The 21,681-nt window shown below is 45.4% G+C and overlaps 1 protein-coding gene across 1 annotated transcript in view; it reads left to right on the forward strand.

The window, feature by feature from the left end:
- Positions 1 to 21,681, forward strand: part of CENPL (centromere protein L) — a 634,883-nt gene that overhangs the window by 380,743 nt on the left and 232,459 nt on the right. Inside the window, exon 4 of the mRNA XM_044085229.1 lies at positions 15,516 to 16,058. Within this exon, the coding sequence (XP_043941164.1) occupies positions 15,516 to 16,058 (543 nt within the window). The remainder of the gene's footprint in view (positions 1 to 15,515; positions 16,059 to 21,681) is intronic.

Below are 21,681 nucleotides of genomic sequence, written 5' to 3' on the forward strand. Positions count from 1 at the left end.
ACCTGGCAGACTGTATGCAACACGATGCACCACCTAGCCACAGCAGATGTACATCAAGCTGATGTGTAAAGAAATATATCATCCATCACAATGAGTGTAAGGTCCAGTAAATGTATTACTATTATACCACACAACTTGTTAATGGCAAACCCGTGTCCAAAAATATGTGCACAATTGGGAATATAGGTTGCATACTGCTGTAGTACACTATGAATGTTGCTAGATACGCAGTTGTATGTTTTACCACGCATATGTCAAAGGACATGTTACAGACATATCCACATACACACACATCAGACATAATTACAGGACACAAAGGTATGACAACCCAGATAAGCTTTCAGTGTGTACTGTACAGTACTGTGTGTCAGTACTTACACAACCTTAATCTTGAGAAATGTAATCTGTGATGAATACAGGGACCACACAAAACAGTGGATGCAAGCAATGTGGACATACACCATACTTTGCTGTACAGGTCCAGAGATTTAAGTAGTACTACAGTACACACAGGATTTGGATTCAACATCAGTACCAATCAGTAATCATAGATATAGTGCTTTAGCCTCCAATGACGCACCCTAGTTAAAACCAAGGGACTTAATCACACTGTATGCAATAGCACTTTTTCTGCCTAGCAACAGAATACACAGCTTTTGCTAGGAACAAAGCAAGGACCCATAATACCATGACATAAACAGTTTCCCACTAAGCTATCCCACAGATACATATATTTGACGTATTCACAAACACATTGACCATCACAGTCCATTAACAGTACAGAGAATCTATTGCAACAAGTAGATGTAGGTGTGTATGAGTATATATAACTATATATATATATATATATATATATATATATATATATATATATATATACACACACACACATAAATATACACATCCATTTGGTGTAAATATATATGTAGGCACATATACATTTCACCTTTCATAGTGAGAATATCAATTATACAAAGGATGTGAGGTGTACAGTAATGTAATAAAATCGCACAGTCTTGGGATAAATGCATTGAAGGGGTTCACAGCCCAGGTAGCTTTAGCAGGCCTCACTGGCTTCAACATTGTAAACTGAACAAACCACCCACAGTGTTTAACCACCAAATGCCATATACCAGCACTGTATGCTGTCTTGTTTGTCACACACTAAAACCTACATACAAATATGCGCATATTAACCTTCAACATATATATCTCCACCCTTCACAAACAGTTGCAATATGTCCCCTGCTCTATGCACATGTACAGATGTGAATATATATGACACACACATATTTCTCCGTATGCGTGTGGCATACACACACAATGTCCACACTGTTGTAAGTCCCTGGACCTCACAGCTGAACTGTTGGGCCTTGCTGCAACAAAAACAGGTGTCGCATATGAACACACACTAACATTAGGGGGGTATATATGGCTACAAATGCTAGATAAGCATACTAGACTACTACAGCACTTGCCAATGCTAAGCTACACTTTAATATGACTATCATGCATGTGTTGTTCTGTCACACCCATGTTTATATAATGTCAGCGCTAATCCCCCCAACAGCCATTGGCCACACTACTGTACAGAACACAGATAACATGGATCAGATCTTTGACATTTAATGCTGAGCTACACATTTCACAGATATGTCCAACTGCCCACAGGTACACACACTGTATTGTCCATAGCAGTAGTTAACCAGAACATCTATGCATAAATAAGTACTGCTGCCACATATGAATGGTTCACATTATGTAGACTATTCTTCAATAACATCTACTACATACCGGTAAATACATATGTGTCACATACCTTTCCTTTGTATGATTTGGTAATATTTCTTTTTTTCCCTTTTCTCTCTGTCTGTCTCTATCCGTTTCTCTGTCAGTCTCTGCAATAGAGTGATTGAGTTTGTTGGCGGAGATTGCAGCCTGCTTTTGTAGGTATTTGCACATGAGCATGTGTGATGGCCTCTGCACCAATTAATGGCCACCACTTGCTAATTGCATGCAGCCTGCTGTGTAGTAATTGCAGTAATCACTGTCATAGCAACCCAGTACTATAAATTTCTAACTCTGGTAGGTGAGCCCTTTCAGCTTTCCAAGATGGAGATCATCCTTGTTTGCTGTGGACATCATTGTTTAAGACAGAAGGTTGGTATAGTTCTTATATCAGAAGACAGGAGTGTAGCCAGAGATTTACATTTTGTACTCGGACCTAATGTTGCTGCTTCCAGTACCCACTTGTCAGTGTCGAAATGTACTCACCCCTCAAAATGCTACCCCAAGATACATGGAAAGATGTACTTTCTTTTCAACTTTTACAATTAACTGCCATACAAAGCTAGTTATTGAGATGTATTCCTTTGGCACAAGAATTGTTTGTGAACTGCTATACTGTGAATATTCATTTACTCTGTTCTAAACAGTTTGTGCTTTTTTAGTGTTGACATTAGCACAAGCTGCTCAGAAAAACTGGACACATGTCAGTACTGTGAGTATGCTTACCTACATCCTTGGTAGACCCTGCACACAGGTATATTCTACATTTGGGTAGGGGTGTAGATGTACAGAGAACGTAAGTATTATTGTGTGGATTTTATCTTGCTGGGCTTACAGGGTTGCTGTGTACATGTTAGTTTATCAAGGCAAGTAATCTGTCTGCGTAATTCTCAACTGTGGACCTATCTACATGGTAGCCAGAGAATAGCCTGTTATTTTTTGTCTGTGCACTACACAGGTCTTTTCAGCAATAGAGCACTGGCATTGTTACAGTTGGTTGCTACCAGTACATGGCTACATCCATTTGTATTTGTGTTGTATTCCTACATAAGGGTATGCTTCCGAAACTCCTTCCAAAACTATTTGCACAGTGTGTAACAGCAGAAAGGCTGATATGCCTCTGTGTTTCTGCCTCTGCCAGACCTCTCAAACACTCGGGTACATATTTGAACAGACTCGGGGGGAAAAGTAAGGAAAAAGTCAGGGACACCTTTAAAATGTTGGTGCCATTAAGTTGAAACATTGAGAGAATCAGAGCATATGAATTAATACACCTTTTCTGAAGTAAAAGAAGTGTCTAACTCTTAAATCTGAAGTAGGAGATTCATTTGTCTGCAACCTGTGGGTTATGGATCCGATATCTGATCCGAACCGGCATGGTTTTCCAGCTATGGATCCGAGCTCTCAGCTCCTCCCCTCACCCATAATGCCCTGCTCTCCCTACATGACCTCAGATCTAGTTTGCCGCGCTGGTGACCAGACTGGATTTTAGAGCTCTTCAGCTAAGTGTTTATTCTTATCTTTACTAGTGTTAAATTTAAAATTTTTAGTCAGTTTTGTGTGAAAGTGTTAGGTTCCCTATCCTTAAAGCTTAAAATTAAAACTTTTTATAACTTTTTATAACTTTTATTTATCCCTCCCCTCACTGGTGCGTAGTGTGTGTTTGGGCCTGTGTTTGTCTTTTGGCTAGTTAGCACTTATTATTTTTTAAAAAAAAAGTAGAAAGAATCCTTAGTATGTCTGAAGCCCCTAAGGCTTTCTTTTCGAAGTGCTCCGAGTGTGGCCATAAGCTTTCTCCTGCTGATGGCCACACTCGGTGCGTTCGATGCCTTGGGGTTGAACACCTCACTTCTGGATGTTCCATTTGTGCAGGGTTCAACCCCAGGGCATTGAAGGAGCGGAGGTCGAAGCTGGTCCTGGCGGGACTTTTGCCCCCGGACACGGCTTCGGCTACCGCTCCTTCAGGGGGTACCGTGTCTTCGGTACCCTCCTCTCCTGCTCCCCCTCCTCCACCTGGGACTCAACCTCCCTCTAGTGGTTTGGAGGAGAGGGATCAAGGGAAAAGGACCGGAGAGAGAAGCACCACAAGCGGCGGGCCGAGACCTCTGTTTCGGCCCTGCCTGCCAAGCGGGCTTCTCCTCCGGCCTGCTTGTCTACCGGTTGTCCCCGTCCTCGGCTCCAGTCTCCAGTGTGCTTCTCACCGGGACCTGAGGAGGAGGAGACCCGATCTCCATCAAGGCTATCGAGGAGGCACTCAAGGCCTACCTCGGTAGCCTCGTCGAGATCCACATATAGTTTATCTGACGCTGATCTGGACCGGATGATGAGAAGGTTCATCCAGGCCCAGATGCAGATGGGAGTGCTCCTGCCTCCCCCCCCCCCCTCTGGGGGGGAGCTCGACCCCTTTTTTCAAACCTATAGCTCCTTCTCCGACCCGCTACCCGGGTTCGGAGCGATTGGAGCAGAGCAGCTTCGGAGCCGGGGGTGGCTCGGCGCCAATAGTACTAGGTACTTCGGATCCGACCTCTCGGAGCCTGGATCTGAGCTTTGGATCCGGGGGGGATCAGTGTTCCTTCGGCGCCATCGGTGTCGGAGCGCACTCCCCCCTCGGATCCGAATGCCTCGGGGCCGGCTCCAATCCACTCTTCGGATCCGAGGGGGAGCCGATTATCGGATCCTTTGGTTGAGGTTGGCTCCCGCTCGGCTTTTGATGTAGTGGAGAGGGCCCTGTTGAGGGTTTCCGGACCCCCGGCACTTGCTTCGGCTCCTTCCCGCACTCCATCTGCACTGGGCCAGGCTTCCACCATCCGGCCACTGGGACAGCCCGCTCCATTGCCCCAAGTTGTTCCATTGGAACAGGACACCGCTTGCGAGGGGTCCTCGGACAGCCCCCCTGAGGATGCACCTCGCAAGCATACGTGTAAAAGGAGGCACATAGACTCCCCCGAGTCTCTCACAGAAGACACGGATTTGGAGGAAGGGGAAGGCTCCCCAAGATCACCCCCCGAGGATGTCTCCTTTGGAGACATCATGGAAATGCTTCGCATAAGGGGGGGGTGGTCTGCCCCCAAGTCTTCCTCGGACGAGTCCGTGTTCTTGGAGGCATTTGAAGCGGGCCCGTCTACCACTTGGGTGTCCCCTCCTGCCGACCCCCCTGGTGGACCTAATTACCAGGGCGTGGAAGGAACCGGACACCGTGGAGCCAATCCCCAAAAGGCCAGACCGCATCCTTAGTCCCCCGGCAGACCGTGCCCACTGGAGCAAGGGGCCTCCGGTAGATGCCATGTTGACAGCGGCAGCCACCAAGAGGGAACTCGCCCAGGAGAGTCCCTCAGTCCATCCCCCGAGCAAGGAGTCTCGGATGACGGACCGCTTGGGGAAGCGAATGTTTAGTTCAGCGACCTTTTCAGTGAGGGCGCTCAACTACTTGGCACATGTGATTAGGATGCAGCGCGATCTTATCAAGGAATACGCTGCATCCCCCCCAGAGTCCATGTCGGAGGAGGACAAACTGTTGCACTCCACCCGTATGGCCACTCTCAGGTCCGTGACTAATACCTCTATGCGGTTACTGTCCCATGCTACGGAGGGAGCCGCTAGAGCTGCAGGGGAAGGCCTAGTTACTAGACGACAGGCCTGGCTCCACCATTGCAATTTCACGGAGCCCTTCAAGGCGTCATTCGCGAACGCTCCCTTCGATGGTTCTGCCCTTTTTGGCAAAACTGTTCGCGATACTTTGACCCAGAGCGAGAAGGACAGGAAGACGCTGTCTGCCGTCGGAATCCGCTTCTCTGTGCCCCAGAGGTCCTATTCTAGGAACCAAAAGGGCCAAAAGAAGATGTGGTTCCGGAAGTCGCAGCAGTCCCAACCCGCTCCGGACAACCAGTCCTTCCGTGGCAGAGGAGGACAGGGAGGACACCGCCGTAGGGGCAGAGGGGCTCCCAGGAACTTCGGGTCCAGAGAACCTTTCTCTGAACGGCCCGCGCAGCAGCCCTGAAGGGTTGCCCGGCTGCTCCACTCTGGAGGCAGTCGGGGGGCGTTTCTCGGAGCACCTAGCGGCATGGGAGTCCATAACATCAGACCGCTGGGTCCTCCGCATCATATCCAGAGGATACCTCATTCCATTTCATCACACCCCAAAATTAAAGTCCCTCCCCGACGTTCCACCCGGTCAGTGGGAGGCCGCTTTGGCAGAAATTGGCCATCTGCTGAAGAAAAGAGCCATCCAGCCCGTTCCCCCCAGACCAGATCGGATCAGAATTCTACTCCAGGTTCTTTTTAGTGCCAAAAAAGACGGGGGACCTAAGACTAATTTTAGACCTGTCACTCTTAAACCTGGCAGTTCCCAAGGAGAAGTTCCGAATGGTTACCTTGCAGTCCATTCTCCCCCTTCTGGGAGAAAATCACTGGATGTGCTCTATAGACCTCAAGGATGCGTACTACCACATTCTAATGGACAGACGCTCCAGGAGGTTTCTTCGCTTCCGGCTGGGAGCCAGTCACTACCAATTCAGGGTCCTTCCCTTTGGTCTCACTACAGCCCCCAGGGTGTTCACCAAAGTATTAGCAGTGGTAGCGGCCCACCTGTGGCTTCAGGGGGTACAGGTCTTCCCATACCTGGACGACTGGCTCCTTACTGCCCCAACAAGGCATCTACTGTTATTGGCGCGAGACTCCTTTCTCCATCTAGCTCCCCGCCTGGGCATCACGATAAATGCAGAAAAATCCAACCTAGCCCCTACGCAGTTCATAGATTTTATAGGTGCCAGGTTAGACACGAGACAGTTAAGAACCTTCCTCACTGCGGACAGAGTTCAGAGTCTACAGCTCCAGGTGCGGGCCATCCTCCATTCCAGCTCAGTTCCGGCGGAATTGGTCCTGAGGGCTCTAGGGTATATGGCAGCAGCGATAGCTCTTCTACCTCTCGCCAGGCTCAATATGCGAGTCCTTCAATGGACATTCCTAGTTCAGTGGTCTTACCTTGCTCTTCCTATGCATCATCCCATTGCGATCAGCAAGGCTTGCAAACGGTCCCTCTTGTGGTGGCTCCACTCCCAAGATCTCCACAGAGGCCGCCCCTTTTGTGCTTCTCCCCCTCTCGCCACAGTGACCACGGACGCCTCCCGCCTCGGGTGCGGGGGGGGGCATTTTGCAGGCCGGACGGTCCAAGGCATGTGGAACGATTCAGAGACCTTACTGCATATCAATGTTCTAGAGATGAGAGCAGTGCTCTTAGCGTTGCAAGCACTACAGGCCTTTCTTCCCTTGGGAAATATTGCGATTCAGTCGGACAACATGTCTGTCGTCTGGTACATCAACAAACAGGGGGGAACCAGGTCTTACCCTCTTTGTCGAGAAGCCATGAGAGTGTGGGAATGGGCAATCTCCACCAACCGCTTTCTCATCGCAACGCATATTCCGGGTTGGTCCAACATCCTTGCGGACAAGCTCAGTCGCACCATTCTCTCCCCTTACGAGTGGTCTCTCAATGCTCAAGTAGCGAAACGCATCTTCGCACGGTGGGGAACTCCTTGTTGCGATCTTTTTGCGTCTCCCTCAAACACCAAGTGCGACAGTTTTTTCGCTCTAATCCCTCCGCCCGGAGATACCCCAAGAGATGCTCTGGTGCATGCTTGGCCCCCCAGTCTTCTTTACGCTTACCCTCCTTTGCCTCTGATGCTCCAAGTTCTTCAGAAAGCCTCTCGGTTGGGGTGCAGAATGATTCTCATTGCCCCATTCTGGCCTCGACAGATCTGGTTCCCTTTCCTAAGGTCTCACTCAGTGAATCCACCTTGGATTCTAGATCCCATTCCGGATCTGATATCACACCCTTCCCATCTATCAGCCCCGAATCTGGACAACCTGAAGCTAACTGCTTGGCTGCTCCAGTTCCACTCCTGATCAGGACTCCCGGTATTTCGTCTCCCGTTAAGGCCATCCTGGTAGCGGCTCATAAACCATCTACCAGGAAAGTTTATCGCAGCAAGTGGAAACGGTTCTCCTTTTGGGCGGAGCGGCAAGGTCTAGACCCCTTCACAGTTCCCCTTCCTCTGGTCCTTGACTTCCTAACCACTCTTTTTAATGATGGTGCCAGCAGTTCCACGGTCAAAGTACAACTTGCGGCAATTTCTCACTATCATATTGGTCATGACTCCAGTCCGCTGATGTCTGCCAAATTGTGTAAAATCTTCCTGAAAGGTACTTTTCTTCTTAGACCCCCTGTAAAGCAAGCGGTTCCTCCATGGGACCTTTCTTTGGTTCTTCAGGCCTTGACCGCTCCCCCCTTCGAACCTGCGGCCACGGTAGATCTAAAATTTTTATCTCTCAAGACGGCCTTTTTAGTAGCCATTACTTCGGCCAAGAGAGTTTCAGAACTTCAAGCCTTGTCCATCAACCCTCCTTACTTGGTCTTTCATCCGGACCGTGTATACCTCAGGACCAATCCGTCCTTTCTTCCTAAGGTAGCTTCAGAAGCAAATATTAATCAATCCATTAACCTCCCTGTTTTCTTTCCTAAATATCAAAACAAAGGTGAATACAAGCTACATTCCTTAGATGTTCACAGGCAGCTTCGTTTTTATCTGAGCAGGACAGCTGGTCATAGGCAATCCGACCAGTTGTTTATTTCCTTTGCTAAATTCAATTTGGGTAACCCAATTTCCAAAGTCTCCTTATCACGCTGGATTTCGCAAGGCATCTTATTGGCTTATCAAGCTTCTGGGAGGCCCGCACCAGAGGGAGTACATGCCCATTCAACCCGGTCAATTTCTACCTCAGCAGCCTTTAAAGCTAGGATTCCTCTGGATGATATTTGTTCAGCAGCCACTTGGGCTTCATCCCATACCGCGGTGCTCCGGAATATCCTTCCATGACGGCCGCCCAAGATTCAGGTAGCTGGGGACTCTGTCCCACAGGTTGCAGACAAATGAATCTCCTACTTCAGATTTAGAAGTTATGTACTTACCATAACGTTCCATCTGAGTAGGTGTATTCATTTGTCTGCAACCATCCCGCCCTCCTATCCCCCTGGCCTTGTCAGTTTCCTGCATAGTACGTGTTACCCTTTCTAGGGTATGTTGATTTATGGCAAACTCGATCTGAGGTCATGTAGGGAGAGCAGGGCATTATGGGTGAGGGGAGGAGCTGAGAGCTCGGATCCAATGCTGGAAAACCATGCCGGTTCGGATCCGATATCGGATCCATAACCCACAGGTTGCAGACAAATGAATACACCTACTCAGATGGAACGTTATGGTAAGTACATAACTTCTAATTATTGTCATTATTCATTAAGTGTAATTCACCACCTTTCTGGCCAAAGTCAGTAGTTTTAGGAGGGATTCGGAAGGAAAGAGCTAAAATTTGTGTCAAAATCAGGGACATCCCAGAAAATTAGGGACAGTTTGGAGGTATGGCCTCTGCCCTAAACAGATATGCCAGTGTTTCTCCTGCTGTGATACTGTGTGGGGTTGTAAAGTGATGGTGTAACATTATTTCCTGCTAGAATGGCTGCTTCTCTTATCACAGTCATGTAATGTAATCCCACAACAACTGTTGGTAAAGATCCACAGAACAAGTTGTGTGGTATGGCATTCCTATTTTTCCTTTACATTCACTCATTCTGATGCATGATACATTTATTTCAGCACCAACTTGTATATCTGCCGTGGCTTAGTGGTACTTTATGTTGTGTAGTGTGTACAAGATCAGGGTTCGAGACTAACGGAGGTGTGTTTTATTTTGCTCCTGAGCAGAACAAGGGCCCTCACATACAGAGTGACTAAGGCACTTTTAAGCAGTTGTAAGCGGGTTTGCCCGATGCTTAGCAATGCTTAGCTAAGCGCAAACAAGCGCACACTCATGCAAATCAGCTAACTACTGCTTAATAGTGCTTACTCCTGCTAACCCCCGCGCTCATTTCTTTGAAAGAAAAATGGGGAGATAGGAAAGTGGTGAAAAAGAGGCACAAAGAGGGAAGGGCCGTATGGAAAGTAGCTCGGGATGTGCAGGACGGGTGTAGGGAAGGTCCATAGCTGCCCATTTCTTTAACAGCAACAGCTGTGCATATGGAATAAATTTGGAGGTAGATATGAAACCTTCAACCCCTGAGAGAGGGGTGAGGACAACAAAGTATGTTGTAATGCCAATTAAATTGCATTTTATGCGTCCAGAGCACATGGGTGCAAAATGGGCAGCTATGTATGGGGCGTAATTTGTTTTTTGGGAGCAGATTGCCCCCCCCCCCCCCCTTTTTTTTTTTTTTTTTTTTTAGGTGAGAGTGGAATGTGGGGTAGGGGAAGTAGGTATATTTGGGGAGGTAGGTTGGGGAGGTAAACAAACAAGACGCATACAGGGGCGATATATGACACACTTGGTGGGTGAACACCTTTGACTGGGAGGGATGTGTGGAAATCGCAAGCCCATGAGCCCAAAGATGGAAATAGTGGGACTGAGGTCCCCACCCATGTGCAGTTACCACTGCACCTTCACAGCCCAGAGAGTCGCTGTGCTGGGGGCTGTGTAGGAGGGGCAGGCTGACCCGGGAGTTGCACCCACTCGTGCCTCAAGCTGGCGTAGAGTTTCTGCAATAGAACGTTCAATCTCTCTATGCACCACAGCCCGGACCGTTCAAAGGGTGATAGGTGTCCCTCCTCCGCCCACGCTTGCATGGGGGGCTGAGCCCCATCCCCTGCAGCGCTTCCACCTGAAGGTGGCACAGGGCTAACGGAAGAGGTCCCAGGCTGGGCACCGGACCTGTTTGTGCCAGGTGCCATGGCCAGCTGAGGTGGGACAGGTGGGTCCACTGGGACCTGCCTTCCCATACGAAGTATGTTTTGGAGGGTTTAATAAAGATATGGGTTAGTAACAGTCAACAGCATTCCCAATTAGTTATAACAGCGTGCAGAAGTATTCCCATTAACCCAACACACCAGATTTTCAACAGTTGAAAAGCAAGCATAACACATGCATATATAGAACAATAGTGGACATTACAACAGCATGCAGGTTGAATTGATGGCAACAGGCCACCAATATTGTGATATTTTAACAGGGCACATGCATAGAAATAAATGCAAATATTTATAAATCAATAGGACATATGTCCCAACAAATGTTTTGAGATTAGACATACCGATTGAGGTGTGGAATTGCATTTTTTATGCACATACAGTAGGATGGAAAAGGATAGCTCAATTAACAACTTACATATCCTTCTAGTTTTCACTACATTCCTATTAACTGCAGTTATATGTCTCTTACATGTATTATTACACTACCCAATGTCCTTATATTGTGCAATTGGATTTTGCTAGATCATTATATACATGAGCTGTATCTTACATGCAAGCTGTCCAAGATGCAGATGTTACTGCTACATATTTTGAGAGTTGCTCACACACACTACTGCTAGGATGGTACACTGACAGTTCTACTTTCATATAATTATCTAGATATGTTCAGGTGAAAGTATCAGTTATATGTTAACAGCTACCTACATTTCTGGCAGCACACTGACATTTCTGGGGAACAAAATACCAAGCTACTCATGTGCCAGATTAACCTGTACATGCTGGGCATGAACCAACAGTTGAGGGCTGTAAATATGCATAAAAGCTAGTGGCAGTCCCTTCATCCACGTTATATAGGCCTACCCAAGTGTGGGTTAACACTGCTTAATGCAACAGTACTATTTGTAAAATGCAACAATACAGCAACATATCAAAGAAAATGACACAGGCACACACCAGGAATTATACTTTTATTAAAGAATTATTACACCTTATTTATTGGGTTAAAACACTTTTTGAAGGCTCTCTCCTTTAATAATTATTTTGCATGTACTGTTATATAAAATAAACTGCCTGATGACGCAGCCTTTGCAACCTGTCTTCATGGGCTTGCTGATTCATAGCCCGCACACCTGCAGCTGTGAAGTAAATGCAGAGATTTTGAGACATATCTATCCATAGTATAGACAAGCATAGTAATTCTTAACTACTTAATACAATGGCTACTTACTCAGTACTGGGGCATTAGGCATCGCACTGTACTCCTGGATCCACTGGTCCAGTTGATCCTCCGTACGTCGCTTCAGGTCAGAATAATGGTGCCTGACCTGCTCACCATTTCCGAGGAATGCCAGTGCCACTGGTGAGATCATGAGCTAGACTGTTCCAGGCCTCCATTTTATATTGGGTGCTCTGGTACTGGCCCCACAGGAGTCTTTCCTCATGATTGTGGACAAGGAGCCCAAACCATTAATTTGGTCTTCTCAATGCCCCAGCATTGCGCTTGAAATAGAGTGCCTTCTCCAACACCGGCCATGCTAACTTCAGAAGGGAGCTACAACCAGTTATGGCAAGTATTCCCGCCTGTGGAGCTTAAATATGCCTCATTTCCCGCTCTTTTATTTGTGATTGGCCAGTTTTGAAAAAAACTCAGCTGTAGGCACACCTGCTTAGCTGATGTTAGCAATGTTAAATATTCCTTTGATAGATATGTGTCTGTTGAAAGTGCATAGTTATGAAATGCTGTCATGGCTTAGTGGCTATGTACTATGACTATAGTGCACAGTATCCAGAGTTCAAGCCCTGTCGCTACTTTTTATTTTCCTACTGGCCAGACCTGAATGGTTAAGGTACAGTAAAGGAGATGTGGTCGTGTTTAGCCGACTTTGCTCAACTTTGCCCGACGTTGCTAGACGTTGCCCTGGTTAGCGCGGTGCGCAGCAACGTACAAATACGTTGTAGTTGCACTGGTTGGCGTGGTGCGCAGCTACTTTCAAAGACATTGTGCTTGTTAACGCACTGCTCAGGTACAAGCAATTGGCTTTAAATATGCTAAATACTGCTAAATTGTGCTTAGCAGTGCTTTATATTGCTTAAAATAAGTTACTCATGCCTCAGAATGCATAACCATTTCACCTAGATATATATATATATATATATATATATATATATATATATATATATATATATATATATATAAATTCGTTCACTACTACATATAACATTTGAATGCTTTTTACAAAACGTATACATGATAAATGTCAGGAAATATTTTTGTACACAGATTTCCAACACAAAATGGAACGTGCACTAGTGGGACTCAAACCGGGAATGCCTCCTCTTTGTGCGAAGGCTCTAACCACTACTCTGTCGCTATTTTGCTTAATTTGCATATTTTTTTCTTATTATCCTCTTCGATGTCCAAGCTGCTAACTGTATCTAAGCAATGGACAATCCCGCGCAAACACACGCAAATACGGGCAACTATATCGGAAATAAAACAAAAAATAATTTCTTTTAATTTTTAAATTTGTACGAGGTTTAACATATGGGGGAGTGTAGTGTTACAATGTACACATGTGAGGGACTTGCTCATGTAACTCAACATTTCTTGGGGTTTGTCAGTGCAGGGGTGTGGATTTTTGGACTGCTTGGCAGTCCAACATACCCCCTACACTCATCCATGCTCCATGTAAGCTTTGGATTTGAGGCAGTGCGCCCTCATTAATATGCATGGCTCACTGCCGTCATACTCTTAGACTGGCGTTTCCGTGTAAGACTAATCTAGTCTTACATGGAAGATTAGTAAATCTTGGGGATTGTTTTCCTGTATTAAAGCCTTCTTTGTCTGCATCCTTATCTCAGTAAAGAAAAAAGTTTTCAGCAGGCCATAATGTTCTCTTAGAAATGTTCTTTCATTGATAGGATAGTCTAACTTTTTCTGCTGTTAGCCATGCTCATCCAGAGAAAACTAGTTCTCAGCATGCCGAAATGTTCTTTCATTGATAGGATAGTTGTAACTTTTTCTGCTGTTAGCCATTTTCCTGTAGTTTGAATATCTGTGTACATTCAACTGTTTAGGATATTTCAACAAGCCTCTATTGTTAATGCCATTTGTTACAAAACATTCAGAAGTATATTTTGTTTCACACAAGCACATTCTGTTAAGCCAGTGCATCGCATGCTTTTGTAGAAATATCACACTGTTATGATTACCAAACCTATGTTACTCTGAAGGAAAAACAACAAAAACATTTAGAAGTACAATACTTTTTGTTTTACACAAGCACATTCTGTTAAGCTAATCATTTAGAAATACAGTATGTCTTGCAAGCACATTCTTATTTCTTCCTGCATTTGCAGGCTCTGTATTTTTTAATACTATTCCTAAAAATATCACATTGTCACTGAGAGGCAGCAATGTTAGCAAATTAATCTGAAAAAAGCAGTTTTACCAAGTCACATACATGCCATTTCTATGACGGAAAACCAGCTTTACTTTATATAATTCCATCAACAGAATGTTAGTACATTATTTTCATTGGTGGATTCACATGGTGACATGCAAGAGCATTGCATCTGCTACTTGGTTATACTATGATTTACCTGGTGTATCCTGCAGCCTTTGGATTCAATGTTATACAGTTTGTTAATGTGTGGTGCAATATTTTTTATGTTTGCGCTTGTAACATTTCGCTTTTTTGATCTTGATATTTTAACATTTGTGGTTTTGGTATTTCATTTTTGTGGTATAGAGCCCATGCATAATATGAATTTTGTGTTTGAAAGTAAGATGGAAATCCCATTTTGAGCTAGTGTATTCCGTTTTCTTGAAGTTCTTTTTTGGACAACTGCTGTGCTGCTAGTCAATAGCATGTAGCTTCAGGCCTTGACATTTTTCCTTGCACTGCCACTCATTAAGGTGGAATGATGTCTATAAACTTCTTTTTATGTTCAAGATGTCTGACCCTGCTCCTTTCCTTCAGTCATAATCTTCAGAATCTAAACAAATAGGTGTGAGGCATGAATTCTTGTTACAGTTATGTCTGATTAAAGGCATCAGTAAACTGTCTGTTTACCTTTTTCAGTTCTAGCAAGTTGCAGGCTGCTGTCAGGGAATGCTGTTTGTAAATGCTTTGCCAACTGTATAAGATTTTTGCTATTCCTTGGTTGGCAGCTCTAGAGACCCTTTAAAACTCATTCTGCCATTTGATAAATTATTTAGTTTTATAGAGCCTCACCAGTGGACACGGGTGACTTACTAGAATTATGAGGTAAAATCACTTCATGGAGTACATATATCGCATTGCACTTATAACTGCTATTGCCATTTGTGTTTTTGAAGACCATAAATTTGATTTATGTTCTTTATGAAGTTTAGTTTGTAGGGGTTGTGTGAAAGGGTGCCAGGATTGTTGGTGGTGTTTCTGAACCGCTGTTGCATGTAGAGTTTGTTACATGCAGCAAAGCACTGCAAACCAAGAAATTATTTTAATGCTGATGGGTTTTGCCCTTCTTTGCAGTTGTGTAGTCTCAGCGTTAGTATATTTAAGTTAGAGATTGTAGGGAACAAAGTCCACCCCCCCCCCCCAACACACGTTTAGGTGGAGTGGTTTGCTCCTGCAAAGATACTTTTTAATATAATTCTTGCTTTATCAATACTTTGGTTGCTTTAACACTTGATCTACATGTTTGAATGTTTCATTTACGATAGATTTTATGGTTTGCGCTTCATTTGACATGAATGAAATTATTATTTTACAAACAGTTATTGTTAAAGATAAACTACTATAGTAGTATTCTTGTTTAAAAACTGGGTACCATTGGGTGAGGAAGAAAGGAATGAGTCAAGTCTTAATTTTTTTTTGTCTTGATAGGTAATTGAGAGTAGATGTGAAGTATTTAGTTATTTTGTTTCTTTCCACTTTCTTCTCGCAGATTACATCCAAGTCTCCGTTTCCGACCTGGAGAAATGAAGAGAAGTTGGTATGGTCTGGCTGGCTTTGCTGTACTTCAGGAGACACAGAGTTCTTGGAAAACCTAATGAAGGATTTCACCTGTCTCCCTCTGTTTTTAACAAATGGTACAGAATCTCTGACTGCTTTAGTAGGGGCCTGGTTCCAGACTACATTTGACTGCAGTTTTAGCCTTTTAACTGTCAGCTCTTTAAATCTTGCCTGGATGGCTGCCATGTGGACAGGGTTTGATCTAGATTCTGGACATACTGTCACAGAGCTCCATTGGTCTGTGCCTTGCAGTCCGAGCCTGGAAATTTCACTTTCTGTTCATCCTGACGATGCCAAGGCCCTCTGGCAAAGTATCCAACAAAACAAAGAGGAGGTGACCGAAGAGGAGGTTACCTTGTTTATTGAAAGCCTTCAATCACATTTTTACAAACACTTCAAGATTCACCTTTCAGCAACAAAACTGATACAAGTTTCCACATCTGTTGCCTCCATAGATTGTGAAGGAAAACTTAAGGTGAGATATGCTCATATAACCCTTAACAAGATGTTCTTTGTGTTTCACTGTTAGTCATCACACTTGGGTTATCTGCCTGCAGGTAGCCCTCAGTCGGCTCGAATACCAGAGTCTTGGGATTTCTGCATCGGATGCTGTCACTTCTTCCATGACGTTGTGACGTTGAGTCTGCAGGGGTATAAAACATGCAGCCGATGCCATTACATCAGCTTTTTTTGCAGAGCAGAGCCCGAAACAGAAGCAGTTCGCAAGTGCCGGTTGGCCCCCTCCTGAAATTTTTGTTTTTCGAGTTTCAGACCTGAAGTCTTCTAAAAGATCAGTACCCCACTGGGGATCCTTTCTTCTTGCTCTAACCGATGTCTGAGAAAATTAATAATTGTCTTGCCTGTGGAAAGCAAATATCTCGGAGATTTTCATTCTTACTGCTTCACCTGTTTAGGCCCAGACCACGACATTCCTCGCTGTCAGTTTTGTGCCCTGTTCAACGTCCGAACTATTCGTCGTCGGGCTATTTTTGTCGATAAATTCTTTTGCTCTCGTTCTCTGTATTCCAAAATGGCTTCGATAAGTCATCCGACTACTGATCTTCCAAAAAAAGTAAGGATAAAGACAGGACCGCATAGGTCCAAAACTCCACCGATGCTTCTGTTAAGCTAGTCGCCAGTCCGCTGGTACTCTGGTGCTTTTGCAGCCCCTGATACTTGCTTCTACAGATTTGCAGGCCTCTACTGAGACCCATTCGGAGTCTAGTATGCCACGAGATGCTTCTTTGACTATGGAACCTGCAGATGTCTCTGCCTTGGATGGGTCTGGAGCCGCTGTGCAAGCACCGGCTTCTGAGGGTGTAGTCAGGCCTTCCGATGTGCATATTAAACAGACTACTTCGTTTCAAACCAAAAATACCAAATTTCTCAGGCCCAGAGTTCGCACTACACCTAGGAAACGGACGACCAAAGCACATTCTCAGGGCCCCATGCCACAGAAACAAAAGCTTAGAATGGCTGAAGAGCTTATTAGCGTAATTAGGGGAAGCCAGCCTTCCCTCTCTAGAAGACCAAGAACGGATTTTCGTTCTGCTTTTTCAGATCATGAGTCCGATGACTCTGACCCTTCTGATTACAAGGACATACCTTTATCTACTTATGAGGATTCTGATGCAGAGGATTCCATTCCCTCTGCTTCCCCACCAGAGGATTTTTCTTAAGGTGAAATCCTGCATACGGTCTGAGAGCATTTCCGCTGAGAGTGCCAGGACTACCCCAGTCCAAAAAGAGACTCAGGGAATTTTTAAACTTTACTCAGCACAGGCCTCTATCTATCCCTGCTGTTCTGGAAATTGTAGAGGGAATCCAGTCTTACCCCCTGATACTTTACCACTAGCTCAGAAGGAAACCTGACTGGTACTACAGAGTACCTGACTCTCACAAATTCCTATTTTAAAACTCCTGCTGCGGATCCAGAGACAATTTCCCAGGGATCTAAAGGCATTAAGGCTACTACAGCCAGTAACCCCACCCCTTAGGACAGGGATTCTAGGGCTTTGGACAGATTGGGTAAGAAGGTATACACCTCTGCTATGCTTGCTGTCAGGGTTTTAAGTTGCCAGTTTCACATGTTAAAGTATCAACAACATATTATGGAACTAATTAAACAAAAAAAATATGTTCTGCACAATCGGGAATCAACATAAAGATTTACAAGAGTTAATGCATTCTGCTAACTAAGCTAGAAACATACTTTGCAATGTGGTTTTGATGCCTTAGAAGCATCTTGCAGGGCTGCTGTCACTGGGTCTGTTCTTAGAAGGCATGCTTGGCTTTAGGAACAAATCTTGCCAAACCATGTCAAGGCAAAATTACTAGATGCTCCATTAAACCAAGAATGTCTGTTTGGCACTAAAGCAGAAGTCGTCCTCAAAAAGGAAAAAGCTAAATCTATGCAAACTATTAAAGATTTCCTACAGGTACAACCACCTAGATTCAGTAGACATTGGCCTTCAAAAAAACTGGTCTTTCCCAGTCCCCTCCCAGACCTTCTCAGTCTAAATCCAGGGGCAGCAGACCACCAAGACTGCAGTCTCAGGGTATGCACAGATCTAAACAATGGAGTGCTCCCACCTCAAAATCAGGGAGTAGTAAACCACCATCCTATAGAAGAAGTTCAAAATGAGTTGTCCTTCACCCTTCCAAGCCTTGCCCAAGTACTTACACCCTTAGGAGGAAAACTAGCCCTGCACGCAAAAAACAGAGTACATTACCTGGGACAGATGGGTCTTGAACATTGTATCCCAGGGATACAGATTCTTCCACTCACTGCCAATCCCAAGCCGATGGCCAGACCTCCCCCCAAACCAGTGGGCAGAGGCCCAAAAGCAAGTACTTTCTCTTCTCAGTTTCAAGGCTATTCAACCTGTCCCAGCAGAGCAAAGTGGACAAGGTTTTTACTCCAGACTGTTTCTGGTACCCAGAAATGAAAATTCTTGGCACCCTATCCTGGATCTGTCTGTTCTCAACACCTTCCTGATGGTTCCAAGATTCAAAATGCTTGCGCTCCAACAGCTGCTTCCTATGCTAGCCAAGGACTACTGGCTAGCCACCCTAGACTTAAAAGAAGCTTATCTGCACATTCCCATAAGGGAATCTTGCAGGAAATATCTACATTTCAGAGCAGGCTCTATGCGCTACCAGTTCTCTGCACTTTCCTTTGGCTTACGTACTGCACCCAGGGTATTCACAAAATCCCTAGCTCCAGCCATTGCTTATTGCAGGAGGAGAAAAATTAAAATTTACCCATACTTGGACGATTGCCTGATTCAGGCGGACAGTCAGGAATTGCTACTTCAGCACCTGACATTTGTAAAGAGACTTCTAACTTCAGTGGGGTATACCATCAATGAAAAGAAATCACATCTGGTACCCAGCCAAAAGATTGTGTTCCAGGGAGCAAGCTTGAACACAACTTCCCAGATGGCATTCCTCACTCCAGAAAAACAGATTTGACAAACTACTTCAGTCTACTGGCCACCCAAACCCAGCTATCTGCAAGAAAAATACTGCAAGCCCTGGGGTTCATGGCCTTTGTCATTCTACTAATTCAATATGCAAGACTGCATATGAGGAAACTTCAGTGGTACTTAAGTCTCCGATGTCAACATTCTCAGGACCTGGAAACAATGATTCCTGTCATTCCTCGCCTAAAGACAGAGTTCCCTTGGTGGGCAGAGGCCTGCTACCATAACAAAGGACTCCCTTTCACTCAACCCTCTGCCGCCCAAACCCTAACAGACGCATTAGTCTATGCATGGGGGGGGGGGCTCACATGGCAGGAAAATGCATTCAAGACGAATGGAGCCCAAAACAAATGCACCTGCATATCAATCGGAAAGAAATGTTAGCTGTACAGAATGCACTGACAGCCTTCAAATACCTTATTCTTCCAGGGCAACTATTGATAAAGACAGACAACACCACAGTTATGTGGTACATAAACAAGCAGGGGGAACCAATTCCTACCAACTCTGCAGGTTAGCCATGGCTCTGTGGAACACAGCCTTGAGCAATCAAGTGCACCTGCAAGCTCAATTCCTGCCAGGCAAACTAAATTCACTGGTAGACGACTTAAGCAGAAATCTAATGGAGCCACACAAGTGGAAACTGGAACCCAAAATATTCAAGCTTATGATCCACAGGTGGAGGGCACCAGAGGTGGACCTCTTTGCTTCCCCGCAGAACTATCAAATCAACAAATATTGCTCCAGAACTCCCCACAGCCAAGCATGGAAAGTGGATGCTCTGTCCTTTACATGGGAAAACATCTCAATCTATGCCTCCCCCCTCTTCCCCTCCTCTTGAAGGTTCTACTAAAGATCAAACAGCACAAGCCAAGGACAATTCTGATTGCACCAAACTTTCAACGCCAGCACTGGTACCCACTTTTGCGCAGTCTGACAGTAGTGCCAACATGGCACCTGCCGCAGATCCCTTTCCTGCTGTCCCAGCAGGAGGGCCAGATTTTGCATCCTTAGCTGCAAACCCTGAACCTAGCAGCCTGGCTCATCCCCTGAACTCATCACCAGCAACCCTCAGTAAACAGGTTCTGGATGTCATCCTTGAGGCAGAGAGGCCTAGTACTAGGAAATCTTATTTAGAAAAGTGGAAAAGATACTGTTCTTGGAGCCATTCTCAGGGCATGGACACAAGTGCCCAATTTACCTCAAATCCTCAATTACATAACAGAACTGCTCCACAAAGGCCTATCCTTCTCTTCAATTAAGATTCATTCCTCTGCCATCTCAGCTCATTACAATACTGAGCCTACCCTCTTCTCTCACCCTCTGGTCAAACCGTTCCTGAGAGAAGCCAACATTTAAGACCCCCCCCAGGAGAGCTCCCACTCCAGCCTGGGACCTTAACTTTGTACTGGAGAAGCTCATGCTTCCTCCCTTTGAACCTGCTGCTACAGCAGAGTTAAAATTCCTCTCTTGGAAAACAGTGTTACTTCCAGCCATCACTTCAGCAAGAAGGGTGTCTGAATTGCAGGCCCTTATGGCCGTGGAACCCTTTATTATCTTCCATGCGGACAGGGTTTCCCTCAGGACTAACCCCTCATTTATGCCCAAGGTGGTATCTAGTGTGGCTTTAAACCAATCCATTCATTTGCCAACCTTTTTCCCTAATCCTCAGAATAAAGGGGAAAGGATCCTGCACTCCCTGGGCATGCACAGGCAGCTTAGGTTCTACCTGGACAGGCTGTAAACCAATCCATTCATTTGCCAACCTTTTTCCCTAATCCTCAGAATAAAGGGGAAAGGATCCTGCACTCCCTGGGCATGCACAGGCAGCTTAGGTTCTACCTGGACAGGACTAAACCTTTCAGAAAATCTGACCAGCTGCTAGTCGGCTTTGCTACAGGGGCAGAGGGCAAATCCATTTCAAAGCAAAACATTTCTGAATGGATAGCACACTGCATCCATTTCTGCTACAAACACCATGGAAAACCTACCGCACAGGAGATCAGAACTCATTCCACTAGGGCTGCCTCAACCTCTACAGCATTTCTCAGGGGAGTCCCTACCAGGGACATCCTGGAAAACTGCAACCTGGAGTTCTGTACACACCTTCAAGCATTACCACTTGCCTATCTTTTTTAAATCCAGAGCTAGATTTGCCACAGTAGTCTTACAAGGCCTGCTAGCCAGCCCCAATGCTTCCTGGCTGCCTCCATCCTTCCTCAGCTTTGGGAATCGAAGTGCGATGACTGCAACAGTGAAACACAAAGAAACTTAGTACAGTTGTGTACACTTACCATAAATGTAGATGTTCGAGTGTATTCACTGTTGCCGTCTTCGTTACCCTCCCTCCAGCCCCCTGACTTTTCTATGCTTTCCACCCATCCTCTTTTTGGCCATATGTTATGGCTATGGTATTTACTTTTTACTGGAGGTGTTCCACACCATGTAATAGCTTCCTATTTTGGGGGCTGCTGACATCTGGGGCAAGAAAAACTGATGCAATGGCGTTGGCTGCATGTTTTATACCCCTGACGACCTGACATCATGGAAGAGGCAGCAGCATCAATGCAAAAATCCCAAGACTCTGGTGTTTGAGCCGACTGAGGGCTACCT

The sequence above is a fragment of the Protopterus annectens genome, chromosome 10.part0, assembly GCF_019279795.1.
Source record: "Protopterus annectens isolate FY-2018-M chromosome 10.part0, PAN1.0, whole genome shotgun sequence".
NCBI lineage: Eukaryota > Metazoa > Chordata > Ceratodontiformes > Protopteridae > Protopterus > Protopterus annectens.